Genomic DNA, 22925 nt, shown 5'->3' with positions numbered 1-22925 from the left:
CTTTGTCTGAAGGTAAACTGATATATTCATGCAACCTCATATTCTTATACTTTGATTTCACAGTTTACTTACTATATCATCAAGCAGAGAGTGTATCCACCCATGTTATATTTCCTTAGGAAATCAGGAAAGCACTACTATAATTTTTGAATGTAAAAAATTAAGCTTAAGCTTAATTTAAGTTATCCTGATAATGCTTATCACTGATCACTAGGAAAATAAAGAGGTTATTTCAGGTTTTTTTTTTTTTTTTTTAGTATACACTGTTTTAGAAGGATATATCCTCAATATATATAAGCATTAACAGTCATTAAAGATTATTCTTAGGGCCTCCCTGGTGGCGTAAGGGGTTAAGCACTGCACTATGAAGCAATCGCAGCCTCTGCAGCATGAGTTCAATGCCAGGCCAGCCAGGGAGCAACCCACATGGCGCAGCAGACCTCTCCTGTCTCGCCCGTTCCTCCCCTCAGCAGTGTACTTCAGTCAATCTGCCTGTTCTGCTCCCCACTGTGTCTCTGGTGAATCCTCTCACCCCCCACATCTCTGGCCTGTACCCCAGCTCTTATATACATAAATGAATCTTTTAAAAAAAAGATTATTCTGAGAGTTGAAAAGATTATAAATTACAGGATACGTACCTAATGTAAGCAAAAATTTTAGTCTTTCAGAGATATCCAAGCTCTGAAATAGTTTTCTTCCCTAAATGGAAAAAGAAATTCTTGTTAATATTTACAACTCGTTTTTCTCAGAGAAGAAAATGATTTTCCTGGATACCTCCATTTCTCTTCAGAGGTTTTATCAGATTTTTAAAGTTAGCTATACTAAGAAAAAAACTTCAGTGACATGTAAACATCTTATGTACCTACAGGTCATTATATTCTACCTTGTAACTTTCAAGACCCACAGACATCTCAACGCCTAGAAGCATCTCAGGCCACAGAAGTCCTATTTGACTAGAAGATAAGATGCCTTCTGGGAAAGACCCCTACTACCCTTCCATCTACCAGATAATTCTGACTTACACGTCACCATCCAGTCTGTCTGCTTGTCTACCCAGGACATTCCGTGACATCCTGCTTCCTCCCCCATGCTTTGCACTCCCACAGTACCTGGCAGATTATTTAAGACATACATCATATTGATTGTTTCATTATCAGTTTGGCTTCAGGAGGCTTCAAGGAATGGAATTAAAGACTTATACCTTCAGAGAGTGTTGAGTGACTATTGTTTGCCAAGCTGGACCTTCTACTACCAGCTGTATAACTTGGGCAAATTACTTAACTACCTTCGAGGCTCACTTTGCTTGTCTTTATATTTGAAATATTAACTGTACACATTACACAGATTGCAGTGAGAGTTATATAATGTATAAAAAATGCTTAGTGTTTTTTTCACACAGAAGTGTTTTATACATACTATGTTTATTAATAAACAATTGAACTTGTATGGTTCTATAAAGAGACTTAGAAGATTTAAGATGAAGTTCCTTTCTTTATGCAGAGGAAAAACTTTGCTAAGGACTTAGGAAATTTGCACTACAGGGGTAAGTCACTGAAAGTAAGTTGCCTGTCCTCTTCTCAATCTTGTATACCACTACCATCAATTTTCTGAAAATACAGGTTTGAACCCTTGCTAGGAAGAACTCTATGAAGCACTTCAAATATATTATTTCATTTAATTTTCTGCTGACTTTACAATTTAGATACTGTTATTCTTTATAGAAGTGGAACACAAATTTTGAAGTCAGTTTAACGACACTAAGTCACACAGCTATACTCTGCAGCAGCAGAATTCAAACCCAGTTCTCTCTGACTACAGAAGCTTGCCTCTGTACTATTATGCTTTGCTGCCTCTGCTGCTGAGTTCATTCTAAAATATGGAATATGAAGAAATTCTTAATTCTTTGATATGGTATATATCAATGAGTCATTGTTTTAAAAAATTTTTGAAAATCCTTTGGAAAATAGAAAAATAACAGATGAATAATAAAAATTCATGCCTCCAAAGATCTCATAGTCCAAGTAGATTAGACAAATGTGACAAATCCTATATAGAAGAGCAAAGATGGGGACCTAATTCTGGCAGGTATTTGGAGGTAGGATTGAGAGACTGTTAGTTGTCCCTCCAAAATCATTCTCATCTTGGACCTGATAGACTTTTGTCCCTATCTCTATTTTCACATTCTTCCTCAATATTTAGTTGCTGAATTAAAGGCTGCATTTCCCAGTCACACTTGTAGCAATCGGTGGCTACATCAGTATTCTGTCACATGGAGAAATACACAGATATGATAGCTGAAACATTTAGTTCATCTTCCTAAAGACAGTTACCACGAATTACTCCTTGCCCTTCCTAATGACTGACAGAGGTGAGAAAGAAACAATTGTGGAAATCAGATGTTGAGAATGGAACCTAGACTCCTGCATGGCACTCCAGGACAGATGAACACTGCCCCTCTTTCTTTAAGCTACTGCATCTTTAACACCTTTGTAATAGCAACTTAGTCTTCACCCTAATAGACATATAGAGGGCATCTTGGCAAGGCCTCATAAAAAGCCAACCTACTAAGTGAGTCCCATAGGAAACCTAACAGAACAAGATGGAAGAAGACACTTAAGGAGGAAAGAACACCACAGAAGCGAGGGAGAGCATGGCATGTCAAAGTATGTCAGCAACTGTAGTATAAACATTTCCAAAAATGTTTAAAGTTTTATACTTTAGTATAGCGTAAATGTTTTTACACTTAATAAAAGCATAAACATTTCTGAAAATGCTAAAATAATTTGCAAATTAATTATCAAATGAGATAATTTAAAAGCTCAATTGAAAATTAAGCCCCTTTTCTCAGATCTAGTTGATAGATTTTCAAAACAGACATATTATCACTAGCTTTCGATTAAAAAAAATTATCCCCAAAACACACAATTTCTTTTTATTAGCTTAATATTTCTTTATACATACCACACAAAGCTCAAATAAAATGATTCCAAGAGACCATACGTCTGATTTGGGTCCAGAAGGCAATGGTTTTTCACTTGGCACATGATCAGTGGCTTTGCAAATCCCTTGTGCAATTACCTCAGGTGCCAAGTATGAAGGATATCTACAATGAGATATTTTTTAAAATGAATAATTACTATGAAACCTAAAGAGGAGATGAAGCAGCAGTCCATTTTTACCTTGAGAATGACAAGATGTAGGTAAATACCTCTTGCTAGGGAGGATTCTAAACTAACCATCTTAATATAGGCCCTTATGTCTGGGAATCAAGAGCAAATAGATATTTGTCAAACAGTTTTAAAATCATCATGTCTCTCTGTAGCACAAGGTCATTTCTTTGCTTTCCTGTCTTCTTTTTTTTAAAACATAGCTGTCTTTCATGCCAATTGGTAAGAAAATCATATTACACACCAAAAAATCTACCCCACTGAAGTACATTTACTATCTTGTCTTCTAAACTCATAAAGTACTTTAGTAATGAAAAATCAAAAAGAAAAAATGACTAGTATATTCTATGTGCTGAGTCAAACTCCTAATTTTAATTTTGTGATAAATTCATTTTATGAATAATTCTATGAAACCTTAAGTTGATCTGTTGGGAAGTAAATATTTTCTCCTCTCAGTGACCATCCGTGGTGTTGTAGGTGATCTTTCTTTCTTTTCTTTTTTTTTAAAGATTTATTTATTTATTTATACAAGTACTGGGTACAGTCAGAAGCGCGGAAGGTTGAGAGAATTCACCAGCGCCAGAGTGGGGAACAGAACAGGCAGACTGACGAAATACATTGCTGAGGGGAGCAGCGGGCATGGCAGGAGAGATCTGTTGCACCATGCGGGACCCTCACCGGTGGCCGGGGATCGAACTGGCGCTGCAGAGGCTGTGGGCAGCTTCGCAGCCCAGCGCTCAACCGCTGCGCCACCAGGGGAGGCCCTAGGTGATCTTTCTTATGGTTCTCTAGTAACTAGAAGAGACTTATTTTATTGTTCTGTATTTTATCAACTAGAATATGCACTATATGTAATACTATACATTGTTACGGCTTGTGTGTTTATGCTTATAATACTTAATATACAACAATTTACTTTCTCCCTTAAATATTTTTTGGAAGTCCCCATGGGCATCTGGATATCTTACTCATTTTTGTAAATGATCAGCAACTACCAATGGTACTTTCCTGCTGATAATGCCAGTTAGTACTCCTTATAGACAACAAATTAAAAGCAGACAGTAAATAAAATTAGTTTAAAAAATAAATAAAAATTAAAGAAAATAAATGCAGACAGTATGTAAGTAACAGGCATGGTGCCAATTACTAAATTTGAATTCCACTGCTTAGAGAAATGAAAACTGAGGGGCGCCCTCCTCACTGCTGGGCATCACTTTCCTCACCAGTAGGTACCTCATAAGCACACAGGCAGGGATTCTTCACTTCATGAAGTGACATTAGATTACCACCGCCACCCTGTGAGAGCTACTAATGGAAATGCAGTGAAGCGGGTGTGGCATCTATGTGACATGTGATACAGGCATACAAATAACTCATTTCTCTTCCTGTGTTATCATCTATGGCCACTTCCTCACACTATGATCACCAGCACTTATTACTGACAAGTAAAATACAAATCAGTTAAGCTAGGGAATATGACTACAATTCAAATGGCTCACTTAAGGTCTTTTTTTTTCTTTAAAAAAAGATTTATTTATTCATACATACAAGAACTGGGGTACAGGCCAGAGTTTTGGGTCGTGAGAGGATTTGCCAGAGACAGAGTGGGGAACAGAACAGGCAGATCTACTGAAATACACTGCTGAGGGAAGCAGCGGGTGAGTTAGGAATGGTCTGCTGCGCAATGTAATACCTATTCATTTTAATACAATGAGGATGGTGATATTGACATCTTCTTTTAATTTGCTCAATGAGTTCTCTGATCTACACATTTGAATTATGTTCTTATACATGTAGAAGGCAAACTGTTCAATTTTAATCTTGATTTCTAGCATATCAAACCCAAAGATGATATTTTGGGAGGTGAAAAGTTAAGCAATTCTATAGGTGAATTGCCACAACATAGCTGACTGGTGATCTTTAGAAGTATGGAGGGGACTCTTGCTCCAGAAAGGCCAACCTCCCTCCTAACCAAGGATTGATTAAATTAGTAATACAAAACAACAACAAGATCTAGGATTATTTTTTTTCCCCACATAAATTATCTCCTTTCAACAAGTGTCTCTTCTTCACCATAGCATTTTAACACTCAGAGAACATTACCCAAACTTTGCCTTATGACTAGTGAGGTAAAAATAAGTGGCTTTCATCATCTGTTTGATGTTTTTACAAGGTATTAAGCTACTGGCCAACTAAAGTGAATGTCCAATTTCTAACTCTTTATGATATTTTGAAACAGATGTTAACATTTTACTTTGTTGTTACTTGATATTTGTCTTTTGAATCAACTGCAAGCTTCTCCTGGTGTAAATATTTTCTTTCATGCCTTAGCTGTTTGATAGCTTTATTTTTCCTGGCTGATGTTTTACATTTTGCTCTTTGAAAGTGGCTGTTAAGGCCCTATGGGTCTAAGACTTCAAAGTAAGCCAGACCAAATGGTAACACAAGGCCAATCCAACCAGGCATTTTAAATTCAAACGTAGTTCTTCAAAAAGCTTGAAATGCTTTAAGAAAAATCACTTCTTTTCTTTGGTTTCATCACTGAAACCTAAAGCACCTTTAAGGAAAAGGTAAAAAATTAATTTTTGTTTGTGTTATGTTTTGGAATTCTCTTTTCCATAAGTCAATTTAGACAAAATGGAGCAGCAGCAGCAATCACATTGACTATAGCTGATTAAAAGTTACTTCAAGAGTCAATTATCACATATGACAAATATATTGACATCTTCTTTTAATTTGCACAATGAGTTCTCTGATCTACACATTTGAATTATATTCTTATACATGTAGAAGGCAAACTGTTCAATTTTAGTCCTAATTTCCAGCACATCAAACCTAAAGATGATATTTTGGGAGGTGAAAAGTTTGGGAGGTGAAAAGAGCTTTACTAGGAATTTATGTTTATATTCAAAAGGATTTTTTAAAACAAATAAGCGTAGGCTATTTTTGTAATTTATTGTTTTGTGCTTGTGAAAACAACCGTTTGTTGTGCATAACCACAGTTTTGTATGTGTAAAACTGAATGTGAACTTATAAACAAAATACATATATATCTTATCAAAGATTACAAAGTTTAATACAGAACACAGGAACAAAAATATTCTCACCCAATTGGAAAATCAACATCATCACCATGAGCTGTCATGTGATAAAGTCCAAATTTAGCCAATTTAACGTGTCCCTATAATAAGAAAAGGAAAAAAAATCACCATGAAATATTTAACGTTACTGGCAGAAAATGTTATGCATTTTATAAATAAGGAAAACATGATATGGTTAGACATATTATGAAAAATTATATTTTAATTTAACATATTTTATTAAACAATATTTGCCAATGTTAGAATTCTGCTTTATGCTCATTACATGTACATGTGTGTGTATATCTATATATACATATACGGATGTATATAGGAATACTCACATAATTAATATTTATATGTCAGAATGATAACTATCACTTTAAACTTTTTATTATTTATTTATATTTTACAGACTTTCTGACATAGCAAAAAAAAAAAAAAGCAAAAATGTTCTCTTTGTCTTGGATACTTACATAGAAGTAATTTTGTGGTCATTTTCACCAAAGAATTTTTCTCAGGCAGGTTTAAATTCATCTACAGTGTTGTAATTTAATCCTGATGACATTTCACAAATCTAGAAATTAATGAATCTGCTAGAGTGCTAACAATATTTTGATACTGTTTCCAGAGTGACCATAATTACCAGAGAAATACAGTTCTTAGTAAAAGGCAAATGGAAACTACACACATCTCTCAGAATGAAATTACAATTATACCTTAAAATACAACACCTTGCTACCCAAGATTCTCTTCAAGGGTTGACAAGCTTCTTATTAATCCCACATACGATTTTCAAGCAAGCAGCAACATTTAATAAAACAAGAAGCTAATATGAATACATGGTAAATAAAGGAGAGGAATATAAATGGAGAATAAGATAAAGATGAGGGAACAGGGAAGAAGAATAAAGGAAAGAAAATACAATGCAGCTGTGCTATGGGACTAATTTATGTAAATAATTATAGAAGTTTTTTTAAGATTTAAACTAATTTGGGGTGGGGGTAGTTTGGGAAGTTACAATGAGTATTTTGCAAAATGAGTGAAAGAAACAAATAAGACAAGAAGTTAGAAAATCAGTCTTGGGGGTAAAAAGAAAATGCACATGAAAAACATGAATTTAAATATTTAAAAGATTTTTTTTTTTCCTAACAACTGAATGTATACCACTTTCACAGTCTTGTCACTATGGATTTTCTTTTTTTTTTTTTTAAAGATTTATTTATTTATACAAGCACTATGTACAGTCAGAAGCATGGGAGGGTGAGAGAATTCACCAGAGCCAGAGTGGGAAACAGAACAGGCAGACCGACGAAGTACACTGCTGAGGGGAGCAGTGGGCTCAGCAGGAGAGGTCTGTCGCGCCATGTGGGACCCTCGCCGGCGGCCGGGGATAGAACTGGCACTGCAGAGGTTGCAGGCAGCTTCGCAGCCTAGCGCTCAACCGCTGCGCCACCTGGGGAGGCCCCACTATGGATTTTCTTAATATACACTCTTGCCCTATAGTCCCTCTGATTAGTTGAGTGGGCTTGAATTCAGAGCATCCATCTAAAGTAACATGCAAATGTTTAAAACATTAAGTGACAATTACCTTTCTGTCCAAAAGGATATTGTGAGGAGACAGTGCCCGGTGTACTATGCCGTGTTTATTCATGTACTGCAAGCCCTGAAGTACCTCAAAGGCAATACACAATACCTTTGAACAGCTACGGAGAAAACAAAAGGTCACAGATGACTATAGAGCAAGTACAAAGAAGGTATATGACCTGTATTAAGGAATGAAATGAAGTTTAGTCATAAAATTCAGTGAAAAACTTACATTCTTATTGTTACTTCTCTATTCAGAGAAAGTAGAATTTATACATTTTTCTAAAATAACCACTGGTACATATTTTGGATTTTCCCACTGTGACAGAGCTGATCTAAAAAAGAGTCTATGGTTTCCCAAAAGCATTTGGAGCATTTGTCATTTCAGGAAGATTAATTTTGGTGGTGTGTTTGGTGTTGGTAGAACGAAGCCATGAAAACCACCTGTCCTGCTCAATACCCAAGTCCCTGAAAAACAGCTATAGTGTATTTTTTGGTAGCTAGACCTGAGCTTACTTTCCATTTCAATCTACACCTTTTTCCTTCCCTACCATTCTTATCTTCCCCCCTCTCCTTCCTTCTTTCCTTCCCCTCTCCCCAGCAAATTAACAAGTAAATACCCAATACAATAAGATATATAGTGATTAAGTGCTGAGGATAAAAAGCAGGAAAAGGAGAGAGAATGTGGATAGGAAGTTGCTGCTGTATATCAACGTGATCGAGGTGAGGTGACATTTGTGCAGAAATCTAAAGGAGGTGCAGCTCTCTGGGGGAAGGGGTGATTCTCGCAGAGGCACAGTCAGCAGGCCCTGAGCTGGGAGAGGGCTCAGCAGGTCAGCCCTGTGCCAGCAGCAGAGTGAGCAAAAGGTGAAGTGTGGAGAGGGGAACTGAGAGGCAGCAAGGAAGCAGAGCCTGCCAGCCTTGCAGCCACTGCAAGAGCTTGGGCTTTCCCTCTGGCAGAGACCGAAGGTGGTGGCCGAGGCTGTACCATGCAGAGAAGGAAATGTAAGCCTGAGCCACTTAGCCCGGGGCCTTCAAGAGAAAATGTCTGTCATCAGGATTTAATGAGTGCTACAATTTTTATAATTATAACTATTCATAAAGGTCATCATCATCAGCCGCCCATCACTTAATATACTTCATGTATAATTTTATTTTGCTTTTTTTTTTGTTTTTACATTTAGCTGTAAATATCCACATAAACATGTCTCCTAAGAGCAGCATGAGTATGACATTTTAAAGCATGGCTTGTCTTTTGAGTATCTCATTCTTGCCTTTCAACTAAGAAGGCTCTCTCTGCTGCCTTCAGTGTTCTTTATTTTGCTACAGATATATGATTAGTCTCTCTGGAAACTTTCTGCAATTTTTTTTTTTTTTTACTTTCTCCTTAGAGTTATAAAATTGGAACCCAACATGTGGGTATTTCTGCATCTCTTAGTAGTACCAAGTGTGTCCCAGGAAGATGAAGACTCACGTTAACACAGAAATACGACTAAGGCAAACTTGGCTGACCATGTGTAAGGCTACGTTCTTCTTTAAGTAGGAATTCTTAGTGGGCACATGAAAAGGAAATCTGTTCTTTATGTCACTTGTCAGTTTTGTTTCCTTAGTCCTGTCTCGATTCTATTACTTCATTCCTGGGACTGCTCCTTGGTTCTCTCTCTAGTTGCTCCTTTTCAGTCCATCCTGTTCTTTGGAAATGGATACAGTATTCTTTTGAGCTTCTCTTAGGGCAGTTATTAGAATTTTTTTAATTCAGGAAACAAAAATGTGTGTATCTTCATTTGTTCTAGCTAACAGTTTGTTTTCTCCCTTGTTTCTGTTTCAAACTATTTTTTCAAGTGTCTGCTAATCTGTTGCTGTCAGGTATATACTAAAATAAAGCAGTAAGCTGACATTCTCCATGAAGTCTGCAAACAGCAAACAATAAAGGTTACTCTCTCTATATACAGAATGTTTATTTAAAGTGACCTGCAAACTACTTCCCTTTATCAAACAGCTGCTCCCATATTAAAATGGCACAACAGCCAGTCTTAGGAAGTAGGGAATGTGTGAAACAAGAACAATTTGGAATTAACAGTTTTCAAAAATATCTTAAAAAAATAAACCAAACTTGAAAACATCCACTATTATACTAATACGTACATATGAAAGATGTAAATCCTTAGGAAAAAAAACCTTTCCTTGAGATCGTTTGATAAATAAGACATAAAAACCTAGTTTTCTTAGCTCATTTTCTGAGCTATGAATGAACTTTAAAGTAATGATCTCTTGTCAATGTTCTCTCCCTACCCCACTTCATCACTCTCACACAAACACACATACTTCACAAAATCTTAAAAACTGTTGCCATATCCAACCATGACACTAGAGGACCTCAGCTGCACGCTACTTGAGTACAATCGTCTTTCTCGTGAATTTAAAGTCAAGTGTTTAAAGCCATATTTCCACTAGCCGTTTCTGAAACAGCTGACAAAGAAAACTGCATTTTCTCTTTTCTTTATGTGCTTTTGCTAATAGATTCTATGATAGAACTGGAAAACACTTGCATGTCAAAAAGCACATTCATGTTATTATCAAGTTGATTAGTTTATACACTGAAATAATTCTTTTAAATTTGAACAAAATTGAAATACACCTTTTCTAAGCTATTGTTTGAGACTACACATGATTTACAATTAATGGACTCAATACTTCTCAGTTTAAATCAGAGTGAATCAGATTTGCTTTTCTGCCCTTTTATACTTGTAGGATTTAATTTTTAAAATTTATTTTAAAATATACGTATAAAGGAGTACGTGTGGAAGTTTATACACTTATATGTTTTCAAAGCTATAGTCTTTAATACTGCCAATATATTAGATCATGAAATCTTTTAAAAATTACTGTAAAGTAGCTGTGATTATAATGCAATGGCAATGTAAAAAAATCTTATGTCCAGTAACAGGTAGTATGTTACAGTCCATTAAAATGGACTCTGGAACACAATTAGGATTAAGAGCAAAGGGGTTACATAATTTTTAAAACAAGTTGTGAGGTGATATCAAGACTTTATGCTACACACTTCCTATGCCATATTTTAACAGAGAAACCTATCCCTAATGTGGAAAGCGTAAAGGAAAATGCAAGTCACAAAATATTCTCTTCTTTTTGAAATTTACTGTCACTACAGTTATGCCCAGAGACTGGAAAGGTAGCATTTACTTTGTCATCCCTGTCTCTTACGCTCTGAAAAGCTGAATAAGTATACGAATCCTTGCTGATCATAAAAAACATAAATGTAACCAAAAGATAACTTTCATAATAATATGAGCAATAATTCCAATAAAGCAAGATGACATCTGGAGATACTTTCATTTATACCCAAACACAATGCAGTGGCTATTTGCTGCTGGGCACCACATATTAGTCCAGAGGAAGCCTTGATCTCCACAATCAAGAAGCCTACAATATAGGTGGAAAACAGATGTATGAGCTGATCATTTTAATACAATCAAATTCAACAGGATTTCAATACAACTGTAACTCAACAATTAAGTTAGAAGATGAAAATCATCCTTTCTATCTTAAAAGGAAAAGAAAACATGAAAATTTATTTATTACATTGGAGAGACCAGAGCTGATTTACAAAAATTTTAAGTCTTGGGAAAGTAAGATTAAAAACTAAAAGAAAGTATAATTCCTACCACCACCACCAAGAAGGAATGCTGATAATTTTTAGGCATGAGTCAACCTGGTTGTGCTTGGATTTGAACATGGTTTAATGAATTTCAAATTCATTGTATAATCCATGTATGTTTGTTTATCCCTTTCCAGATGTACTTCAAAGGAAATTTATCCTGCATGTTTCTGACTCAATCACCTTTAAACTCTCTGTAGCTGTTTAGCATAGTTGGTTAAAACAGGCCAAGACTAAGGGCTTACTATCTATAAAAATTGGTTGGGCTTACATGTTCATAGCTACAGACTTTCATTTAATACCAGTCAACACCCCCAGATAGAGATAGTTTGTCACAAAGGGACACTGCTCAACCTCTATTTACTGAAAACACCCCGATTTTCAGCTGCAATCTCTATATTTTTCTGTTCTTATTCCTGAGGACCTGCTCTTTAATCTTATCAACCCCTTGAAACCTTAAGCCTCTTGCTATCTCAACCTGGCCCTTTTGACATCCTTCTTTAATTTTTTTTTTTTAAATTGAGGTTTATTCTAGATATGTCCAGTTATCTTAGTATTTTATTGCTAGCATGTCCTCACTGACGTCTCATTTACTGCTTCTCCCCACTAGAAGTACATTTCTGACAGTACAGTTTGAGCTTATTAATCTTATGGTAAACATTTATATATAGGTTTGTCTCCCCTGAGACAGTCATTAGTTTATTCAACTTGGGGTCCCCATGGCTATTACAGTGCCTATAAGATATGCATTCAACAAATATGAAGCAAGTAATAAGTGTTCAATAAATTTACACCATGATATCACATCACAGTACAATAGGGTACAGATAACAAGATTAAATTTCTCATCACTAATGAAATAACAGTTCAGAGAGTATATTATAATAGCAATGAGTGAAAAATGCTAGATTCTTTTATAGGACAGTATCTGATCCTTCAGTAAGCCAAGAAAACAAACTGTTGAATTTCACACAATGGTTGTCCAAAAATGTACTCATTTGCTGAAAATACATCTAGTCTCTTTTTAATCTAGACTAGTCCCTTCTAGTCTCTTTTTAATTTACTGAAAAAAAAAAAAATAGAACCATGGTATAGTGGATGATAAGATAATCTCATTAAAATGTGGCTAGAACTGTGAATTACAATAAGCTGTTAAGAGATATTACAATCAACTTGTCTAGCTCAAAAATACCAACAAATATGTGTTCGTATTTGGTATTTACATTGAGTTAACATTAATACTGAGACTTATCTTTATGAATTTCTTAACAAAAAACATATTTCCATTTGTTCAAGTCTATTTTAGTGAACTTGCATTAATTTTTAACATTTTCATTGAGGCATACTATACAATAACTGCACATACTTTATGTATTCAATTTGATGAGTATGGACACATAGACACTCATAAAACCACAATAAGGATGGTGATAGACACATTCATTACCCCCACAGGTTTCTCATGTGTGGGGGGTAAGAATAAATAATAATCAAAAACATAGTTTGGGGAAAAATACAAAATATTACAGAAGTATACAAAAAATATATGGGAAAAAGTCAATGAGGGGGACTAATTCTGTTAAATTTAAAACACGTTGCAAAAATTATCTTTTACAACCCAAAGTTCCATTGACTGAGGGTAAAGAAAATGTGAGATCACACACAAACATGCAGACACACACACGAATATTATTACCCTTTAAAAACAAAGAAATCCTACCATTTGCAACAACACGGATGAACCTGGAGGACATTATGCTATGTGAGATAAGCCAGATGCAGACACTGCCAAATACTGCGTGATTTCACTTACATGAGTGATCTAAGATAGTCAATCTCATAAAAACAGAGAATAAAATGGTGGTTACAGGGGCTGGGGAGAGAGGACAATGGGAATTTAACTGATAAAAAGTTTTAGTTATGCAAAATGAGTAAGCTTGAGAGATAAGTTATACATTGTGTCTACAGCTAAACTTAAAGATTTGAGACTGGAGCTTATGTTAAGTAGTTTTAACACACACACACAAATTAAAAGGACATAAGGAAAACTTTAGAGGTGACAGATATGTCTATTACCTTAATTGTGGTGATGGTTTCATGAGTGGAAGGAATTCCTCCCAGCCTTAAACGATCAGGGTTTTTTTGTTTTTTTGTTTTTTTTTTTTTTTTGCAGTGTTTCCAAGAAGAGATGTTATTCAGATTGTAAGAAATAGAGGCCAAGCGAGAGAATGAAAGGTCATTGCTGGGGAGAGAGTTGGAAGCCATTCATGTATAGGTGGTAACTAAAACCACACATGCTATTTCCTCAGAGCCAGGATCCATGATCATTCTAAGGGCCACTCCACAAGCCAAAATACCCACACTGTCAGCGAATCAAGGGAGGAAACACACTTCTGGATTCGATGACTTCAAGATGTTCCTTCACCTTATAAAACCTGATCATTCCGCAGAAATTTTCCTTTTGGTCTAAAACTTTCCTTATTTGGTATCAGTCACGGCAAAATGTTATGAGAGAGGAAACACAGATGAGACATAGTTAGCTACTGTGTGATTTATGAAATGGAGAGGAAAAATAAAATGCTAATGATTAATGCTCAGCTAATATAACTGTATAATCTTGTGTTGTCTTTAACCTAAACTCTCACATAACTTCAAAACAAAAGAGCCCAAAGAGTATGTAACTTTTAGTGATTCACTGATTTATAATTTCAGAATTTGGAAAGGGGATATTTTCATTGATGAGTTAATATCTTTGAAGATCTTAATTTGCCACTTATCACTTACTAAATGTTGATTTTCTGTTAAAAAAATCATAATATTTAACAGAAATTTTTTCTAAAGAAAAAAATTAAAGTTTCTAGAATTGTAAGAGGAAATAACTCATTTCACTACTAGGAGGACATCCATCCATGCTAGATTTAAGAATTCATTAACTGCTTACATAAACAGTGTTTTCTAACAGTTCTGAGGGAAAAAAGTCCATCTGTCCCTAAGGTGTGAGAATGGTGCATATTTTATAATTCAATTCTCACTCCAAAACAATCAAAGTTGAAAACTGTGAGTCTGGAATGTGACTAATTCTCAGTGGGATACAATACACTGGGAAATTAACTTTCCAACTTAAATACTAGATAACTTTCCTTCTCAGCAGAAAATAAATTTGATAAGATCAAAATACATATGGAAAACATAGTCTAGCGGTTTGAGGTTCAGACAGAAAGCCTGGAGACTCCGGCGCTGATTTGCTTCGCTTGGGGAGCGTTCCAACTTCACGCTGCCTCAGTTTGCAAATTTATAAAGTGGGAAATGTAACACCAAACAGGGGTTAAGTGGAGATGAATGAGCTAATGGTCTTGCACAGAATCCTGACCATCAACAAAGCAATCAGACAAAAAGTCAAAGATCTCTTCCAAAACAAACATTGCAGGATCTTTGTAATATAGAATACCATTTTATTATACCATCGATCTACCAGTATACATACATACATTTTATCTATAGATCTGTCTGTATGACCTAAGAGATACAGGTATGGAAAGATGCATATATTCCACAAATTAACAAATATTGTAAACAGGCTTTCCAATTATTTCCATCTAAGACCTTTTTTTCCAAGATTTATTTATTCATGCATACAAGAACTGGGGTATAGGCCAGATGTGCGGGAGGGTGAGAGATTCACCAGAGACAGAGTGGGGAACAGAACAGGCAGACTGACGAAATACACTGCTGAGGGGAGCAGCAGGCTAGACAGGAGAGGTCTGTTGGGCCATGTGGGTATCTTCCCAGCTGGTTGGGAACGAACCCACACTGCAGAGTCTGCGGACAGCTTCACAGAGCTGTGCTAAACTGCCTGTGCCACCAGGGGAGGCCCCATCTGAGAACTTTTGACTAATGGATACATCAGTATCCCCACCATCACAGTCAAGATAGAGAACACTACCATCAAGCAAAACAACTCTTATTCCCTTTGCCAGTCAGACCCATCTCCTACCCCTGACTCTAAGCAACCACTGACCTGATTTTCATTCCTACAGGTTAAGTGTGTCTTTTCGGGAATTTCAGGTAACTGGAATGGCATCACTATTTGGTCTAATTCTTTGCCCAGCCTGATGTTTGAGAATTCCTCTAGGTGTCGCCTGCATTATCACTTCATTTATTGCTGAGTAGTATTTCACAGAGAGGACTTACTATAATTTCTTTGTCCATTTCTGTGTGGAAGGACGTTTCCTCCCACAGACTTTTAAAGCTAAACACAGTACAGTATTTTGTCAGGAAAGCCATGGGCAAATTTAAGATAAAATTTCCCAAGGAGGGCCTCCCCTAGTGGCACAGGCGGTTGAGCACAGCGCTGTGAAGCTGTCCGCAGCCTCTGCAGCACCGGTTCGATCCCGGCTGGACAGCAAGAATCCCACATGGCGAAGCAGACCTCTCCTGTGTCACCCGCTGCTCCCCTCAGCAGCATATTACGTCAGTCTGCCTGTTCTGTTCCCCACTCTGTCTCTGGTGAATCCTCTCACCCTCCAGGCCTGTACCCTGGTTCTTGTGTGTGTAAATGGATAAATCTTTAAAAAAAAAAAAAATTCCCAAGGAAATAAAAAACATTGAGATTCCTAGATTTTCAGGTATCTTAGTCTTAAAACTGTCAGTATGGAGAACAAATGAAAATTTGTGGGTGTAAACTGTTAAGCAGGCAGATTGAAGTTTGGAGATTAGGATCTGGTTTTTGTCTAAGATATGTCATATCTGGGATGTACAGTCATTATCATACTAATTTGAAGCAATTAATGTGCATTTGACAGAGGTAATTGCTGTAAAAAACAAAGTAGCACTGTTGTTTTTTTACAGCTTATCCCCAAGACAATGTGGACAACAGACGAAACAGCTAGCTCAGGGCTCACCAGCATGAGTGGTGAATGGACAGTAGGAAACCAGGCGCCTGCTCAGGTCAGGTGCGCTGGCTAGACTGCGTGTACAAGGCAGCAGGTACCTTCACTGATTCAGATGACAAAGGCAGAGTCACTGCCTCTCTTCTGGGGCATGGGGAGGAACACCTACGAAGGGTATTAGTCATTCTTCATAGGACTGTCTGAATTAGTAGCCTCCAAATCTTAAACAAGAGTGCCCTGTGCTACCTCCAAACTGCTTTACCCAAAGTAAGGGAAAACAGAGCACTCTCATTGCTGACTGGTGGGGTTTTTACTATTTATATCTCTCAGTTCATCTCTTTTCCTCCCAAGAATCCTCTGTTTTATTTATATGCTTGCATAGCAATGCCTTTTTGCACATGCTATTTTGTCTGTCTTTCTACCTGGTCTGCTTGGCTGATACCTATCATCCTTTACAATTCCATACCAGAATCGTTTCCTGAGTGAAACTTTTCTGGATTCTCCTGGCTGTGCTATATTCTGTGTACCAAAATAATCTGCATATACTCCGTGTATGTACTTATCAAAAAATGCGGAGATGGAATGTTTGTTAGAACACTGTCCACTCACTCCCACCAGTCTCTCCAAAGGCTGGGAGCTTATACTTCCATCTTTGGACTCACCACCACCTACCAGTGTTTGAAAATACTTGCGCTTAATGAAGTCTGGAGTGATTCTTGAATAAATATATCATAACTTAAGTCATGACTGGTCATCATAAAAAAAGGACTGTAAGTGTTCCAAGGGCAATGCTTATTGATAATAATATCCAATAACCACTTAATATATCAGTAGTTATAACAAGAACACTATTACTATCATAGAACCTTATAGCAAACACTGATATATACTATTGTCAATCACATCCTTCAGTTATTAAAACCCCATCCTTTAGTTCCCTAATTCTCCTATTGTTCTAGAAGATGACAAAATTAAGCCACAGAAGGTTTAAATATCTTACCCAATGAATAAATGGGAGAGTTGAGATTCAATCTGACAGGCTGGTGTCAGACCAGCCTGCCATTCAGTCTCTGGCCACTACACTACACTGCTGCTCAGTGCTGACGGCATGGACACCTCGTGGGTGAAGTCAAGAGAGAGGACTGCCACTAGGAAGGGTGGAGGTAAAGTAACTGCCCTCCGCCTCAGTTGCCATATCTTTGTAATGCAGTAGACAAGTTCAGTTTTCCTCCCTCGCATTGGCGCCCCTTTCCAGCCCTAGTAACTTGCAATTTGTGTCTCCGGTTCCATCCTCCCCAACTGTATTTAGGTCCTGCCTTAAGAGTTGAAACGTGGCTCAGGCCTTTGTCAATCATATTCCCTTGGTCACAGCAACTGCTTGAAGATGTCAGGACTTACACAACAACCAATACAAATGGCTCGTTCTTCCTGTAAGAGGGGGAGCACCATCATCCTGCTGTCATTGAGGGGGAACCTGGAGCTCTCACAACTTATTAGTTGTATGACCAGGGGAAAATGGACTTGACTTTTTGAGATCCCTCATAGAAGCCTGTATTTCCTCACATATCAAGTGGAAGTAATAGTAGAAAACTATGACATAAAGCTCCCACAGGAAGGAAGGAAGATAATCATTAGAGGGAGCATAAGAAAATGTTCAGCACAGCCATTACACAAAGTGTTGGCAATTATATTTCTGTTATCATCATCATTGTTTTTGTTAAGTCCTTCCTCTTTTTATCTTACTATTTTATTTTTAATTGAGGCAATATTTGGGTATCCCCATCAGGTATTAGCACACCACCACCACAGTCCATTGTCTTTATTCTTCCCCTCAGGGGTGTTTCAGTTCTCAGCTACCAAGGGGTTGTCTGTCCTCTTTGAGGTTCTGAATGATTTAGAATAAAATTTAGGATAAAACAAAGATACTCCCATACAAAGCCAGCAAGATAGTCCAATAACCCAGGTCTCACTGAATCCGAAAACTGACAACAGCTCAGCACTTAGAGACGGGGTACTTCTTAGAAGCATGCTCACAAAGGTAGACTCGGGAGCACTGCTAATCCAAGGGCGGTCACAGTGAGAGGAGCCTGTGAGGCCCAGTTCACTGTTTATGTTACAGGAGCTCATGGTTCCTGACAGGAGAAGACATCTGATGGTCTGCAAACCTTTCACCACTCACTAGCCAGGACCATCAAGCTTGGCAATATTTATGAAAAACACTTAGCAAAGTCACTGGAACATAGCATGTGCTTAGCAATACTGCATCCCAGCCTTTCTTTTGCCCCTTTTCTTAAGCTGACATGATTAAATGTCTTCAGTTTAAAAGTGCCCTAGTTAAGCAAAGTCCCAAAGCTCTTAAAATTGTTGCCTATGTCTTTTCATATTTAACTCCTTATCTATGAATCCCTCTTATATACCAAATGTGTGGTACATTCCATTAAAAATGTAGAAAAAAGTTTAGAAAAGAGAGCTCTTAAAGAATGTTGTCAATCATAGACATAGTTTTTTAAGGTCAAAATTTAACCAGAGTAAATGAAAAGTCTTGACTATCATATCACTGTTGTCTCACTTAGTTTCTATCAAAGTCAGTCGGTCTCTGTTAATAAATCTTTTGGTAGAATTTTTGTCATGTCATCTGCTTTGATTCCTTAGATGATGATCACTAATATGCCAAATATTTAAAACACAAATATTGGCTCAAGGCTTTTTCACATTCCTCAAAAAGCCTTTAAAGGGACTATTATAAGGTATAAGACACAAGGGAAAACAAGGAACTACAGCCCTCTATCAGTACAAAAACCTACCCCTGATTTGAGGGATAGACAAGGAGACTTTTGGCTTGAATGGCTTTTCGGTGAAGAAGATGTACAGAGAAGTACTTCATATACAGTTGATATAACCCTCTGCCCAGAAAGAGTTTCAAGAAATTTTGGACAATTAGTGTTTGAAAGAACGTCAAATCTTTAATTTTGCCAACAATGAAGTTGTTTTGGAAAGCATAGTGACATCCAGATGAATCATTTTAAAGATTGCCTTTTAGCAACGTAACAAATTTAGATAGCTGGGGTATTGTCTGGCTATTTTGACAAGTTCACTGTGCAGACTGGCTCAAATTTTATCATTTTATGAGGGATACATTTGGCTTATTCTATGATAGAGGACATTTGACAACTTCCACTGTCAATTCTGTTTTCAAAGATAATTTCTCTTCTGTTTTATGTTGCTGTTCCTGGGGTTCAAATCAAGTACTCCCTCATGCATCTCAGCAGACTCAGTCTTACTCTCTGAGAAATGTTTGGTGCCTGCTGGCATCTGTGGCTGTAGCCCATCCATGAAGAGACAGAATTGCTCTCCAGCCAGGCAGAATATCTGGTACAGCTACCACATTGGGGTGCATGTGTCATCCCTGATAACACTGGCTTCCCAACTATGTACCTGAGATGACCACTGGGCAGAAACTGTCAAGTCACTTGTCTGTAGCACAAAGCCCACTTGGTGATTTCTGGCACCTGTCTAGCTAAAACAGTTTTACATGTAAGTTCTAGAGACTACAAGCTGGTGAATCTGCTCCCTGTCTTAATAGTGCATCTTCAAAGAGGGAGACTTAATCAAATACATGCAAGATAAAGAGGTGCTAAACAGGTTGTGGTTTATTGCTAAGTGAGTAATCTATTCCAATAGCTTATTGCTGATATTTTAATATTGGCCTGTGACCTTACTAAACTCACTTATGAATTCAAACGGTTCTTTCATAGATTCCAAAAGATCTTCTACTTTTGTTTTAGTGATAGTTTCCTTGTATACTGTTGGTGGGAATATAGACTAGTCCAGTCCATATAGAAAATAGTATGGAGGTTTCTTGAATTATTAAAAATAGATTTACCATATGATCTAGCAATTTCACCCATAAGCATCTACTTGAAAAAGATAAAACCACTAATTTGAAGGGATATATGCACTCCTGCAGTCTCTGCAGCACCGTCTACAACAGCCAAGGCATGGAAACAAGCTGTGTGCCCAACGTCAGATGAGTGGATAAAGATGTATTACTGATACACACAAAGCAATACTACCCAGCTACGAAAAAGAGTTGAAATCTGGTCAGCTACAAAAACATGGATGGAACTGGAAGGGTTTATGTAGAACAGAGTAAGTCAGAAGGAGGAAGACAAATACTGAATGATTCCATTCATATGTGAACTATAAAGAAAACAACAAAGAAACAAACCAAACCAAACACTAGAAACCTGACTGCATATCTGAAGCTAGAAGAAGGCGAGGGTGGGGGACAGGGAGCAAAGGGGAAAGGGGTCCAATGAACTATGATAGATGATGTGTTGTTTAGGGGATGGGTGTGGCACGGTAAAACATATTTGAACAGGCATGAACCTATACCCCTAAAACACACATAGTATTGTCAATCAATATCACTTCAATAAAAATAATACATTTAAAGAAATTAGTTTAAAAATCTAGTATATTGCAAGTATATGACGAGAGTTCATTTTAAAAAAATAATACATTTAAAGAAATTAGTTTAAAAATCTAGTATATTGCAAGTATATGACGAGAGTTCATTTTAATTTGTCAAGGAAATGCAAGTTAAATCTACAAGGAGATATCACCTTATACTAGCTATAATAGCTAAAGGTAAATGAATGAAAACACAAACTGCTGGCAAAGATATAGAGGAACTAGAACTCCCATACACTGCTAGTAGAAAAGTATAAGGTACAGTACTTTGGGAAAATTCCTGGTGATTTCTAATAATATTAAACATATACATACCCTATAGGACATCAATTCTACTGCTATTTACCCAGAGACAGCAAAATATATATCCACAAAAAAGATTAAGACCATTCACATCTTTAGATATAATAACCAAAACCCTGGAAACCTTTCAGGGGTTCATAAACAGAAATTGCTAAGCAAACTGTGACCTAGTCACAAAATGGAAAACACCTCAGCAATAAAAAGAAAGAGCCATAATACATGAAACCACACAAAAGACTTAGGAATATGAGGCTGAGTAAGGAAGCCTATGCAAGGAAGTACCTCCTATATAAATCCTACAAATAAAGGCCTAGATAAGCAAACCCAATCTTAGGTTAAAAAAAAAAAAATTAGAAAAGCTGCTGCCTCTGGGAGCTGGGGCAGGGGGTGGGGGAGGTTGTGGTGAGAGGCAAAGAGGGGAGCAAGGGAAATTTCTAAGATGATGCCAGTGATTTAGTCTTTTTTTTTTTTTTAAAGATTTATTTTATTTATTTATTTTACAAGCACTGGGTACAGTCAGAAGTGTAGGAGGGTGAGAGAATTCACCAGAGCCAGAGCGGGGAGCAGAGCAGGCAGAAGGACCGAAGTACACCGCTGAGGGGAGCAGCTGGCGGCAGGAGAGGTCTGCGCGCCATGTGGGACCCTCCTCCGGTGGCCTGGGAGCAGCCGGGGATCGAGCCAGCGCTGCAGAGGCTGCGGGCAGCTTCGCAACCCGGCGCTCAACCGCTGCGCCACCGGGGAGGCCTGACAGTGATTTAGTCTTGATGAGCATTGGGCTTCCACAGGTACACATATCTGTCAAAATTCATCAAACGATGCGCATATTTCTGTACTTCTAAGTATCACCTAAAAACAAAACATAACTGCTTTCTGAACACTCCGTAACATGTACATGCTGAAAACACTTAGTGACATAGGGTACTCACATGTTCAACTTACTTTGCCATTCGTCAAGATAATAAGATGGGTAAAGGAGTAGACAAAGGTACGTACAGATATGTGATAAAGCAAAACTCAGCAAAATGCTAATTGTAGAATACAACTGTAATGTATAGTTCATACAACTTTGGCATGCTTAAATTTTTTTTATGATAAAATGCTAGCCTTGAAAAAAAATTAAGGTGATAAAAAGACATTTAAGATGACCAAAATTTATAACAATCTGTCAGCATGAGACTTGCACTAAAAGAAATTTTAATGGAAGCTTTTCAGGTTGAAGGAAAATGATACCAGATGGAAACTGGGATCAAAACAAAGGATTAAAGGCCTCAGGAAATGGTAAGTTAAATGCAGCAGAATTTTTTTCTCATCTCTTTATAGAAATTGTCTAAAGCACAAAGCAATAACAACATATGGTAAGATTTATAATATATGTGAAAGTAAATATAGATTATAAAATCTATGACAATACCAGAGGATGGGACAAAGGTAACAGAAGTACATTGTTTTAAGATGCTAACATTCTGTGTAAATTGGCAAAATATGGACTCACGGAAGCCTATGATAAATTAAGGATACACACTTTCATCCCTACCTATTCACTTCAAAAAATGCATTTCTAAGAAACAAAAATGAAAGAAAATGACATCTCTGAACCTCATGTAGCCTGACTCCTATTGCTTATTTCATCATAATCCTTTTATTCTTTTATGTGTTGAACTTTGTAATTTATCAACTAGTAGTTTCTGCTTTTCAAACATTTCCCAATAGGAAAGTGTGCTGATGAATATCATTAATATTTCATCCC

At 37.0% G+C, this 22925-nt stretch overlaps 1 protein-coding gene across 3 annotated transcripts in view; it reads right to left on the bottom strand.

Moving 5' to 3' along the window:
• Positions 1–22925, bottom strand: part of TBCK (TBC1 domain containing kinase) — a 147795-nt gene that overhangs the window by 102706 nt on the left and 22164 nt on the right. For all 3 annotated transcript variants that reach the window (XR_008551562.1, XM_037509583.2, XM_037509584.2), the window contains exons 4-7: positions 7839–7953; positions 6275–6348; positions 2962–3103; positions 639–699 (exon numbers count right to left, since the gene is read on the bottom strand). Coding sequence is in view for 2 of the 3 variants with exons in the window: in XM_037509583.2 (XP_037365480.1) it covers positions 639–699; positions 2962–3103; positions 6275–6348; positions 7839–7953 (392 nt within the window). In the remaining variant the exon portion in view is untranslated. The remainder of the gene's footprint in view (positions 1–638; positions 700–2961; positions 3104–6274; positions 6349–7838; positions 7954–22925) is intronic.

This window comes from Talpa occidentalis, unplaced genomic scaffold, assembly GCF_014898055.3.
Source record: "Talpa occidentalis isolate TD23 unplaced genomic scaffold, MPIMG_talOcc4v2.1 talOcc4.13, whole genome shotgun sequence".
NCBI classification, from domain to species: Eukaryota; Metazoa; Chordata; class Mammalia; order Eulipotyphla; family Talpidae; genus Talpa; species Talpa occidentalis.
The sequence above is the reverse complement of the archived record's forward strand: the minus strand, read 5'-3'. Positions and strand labels throughout refer to the sequence as shown.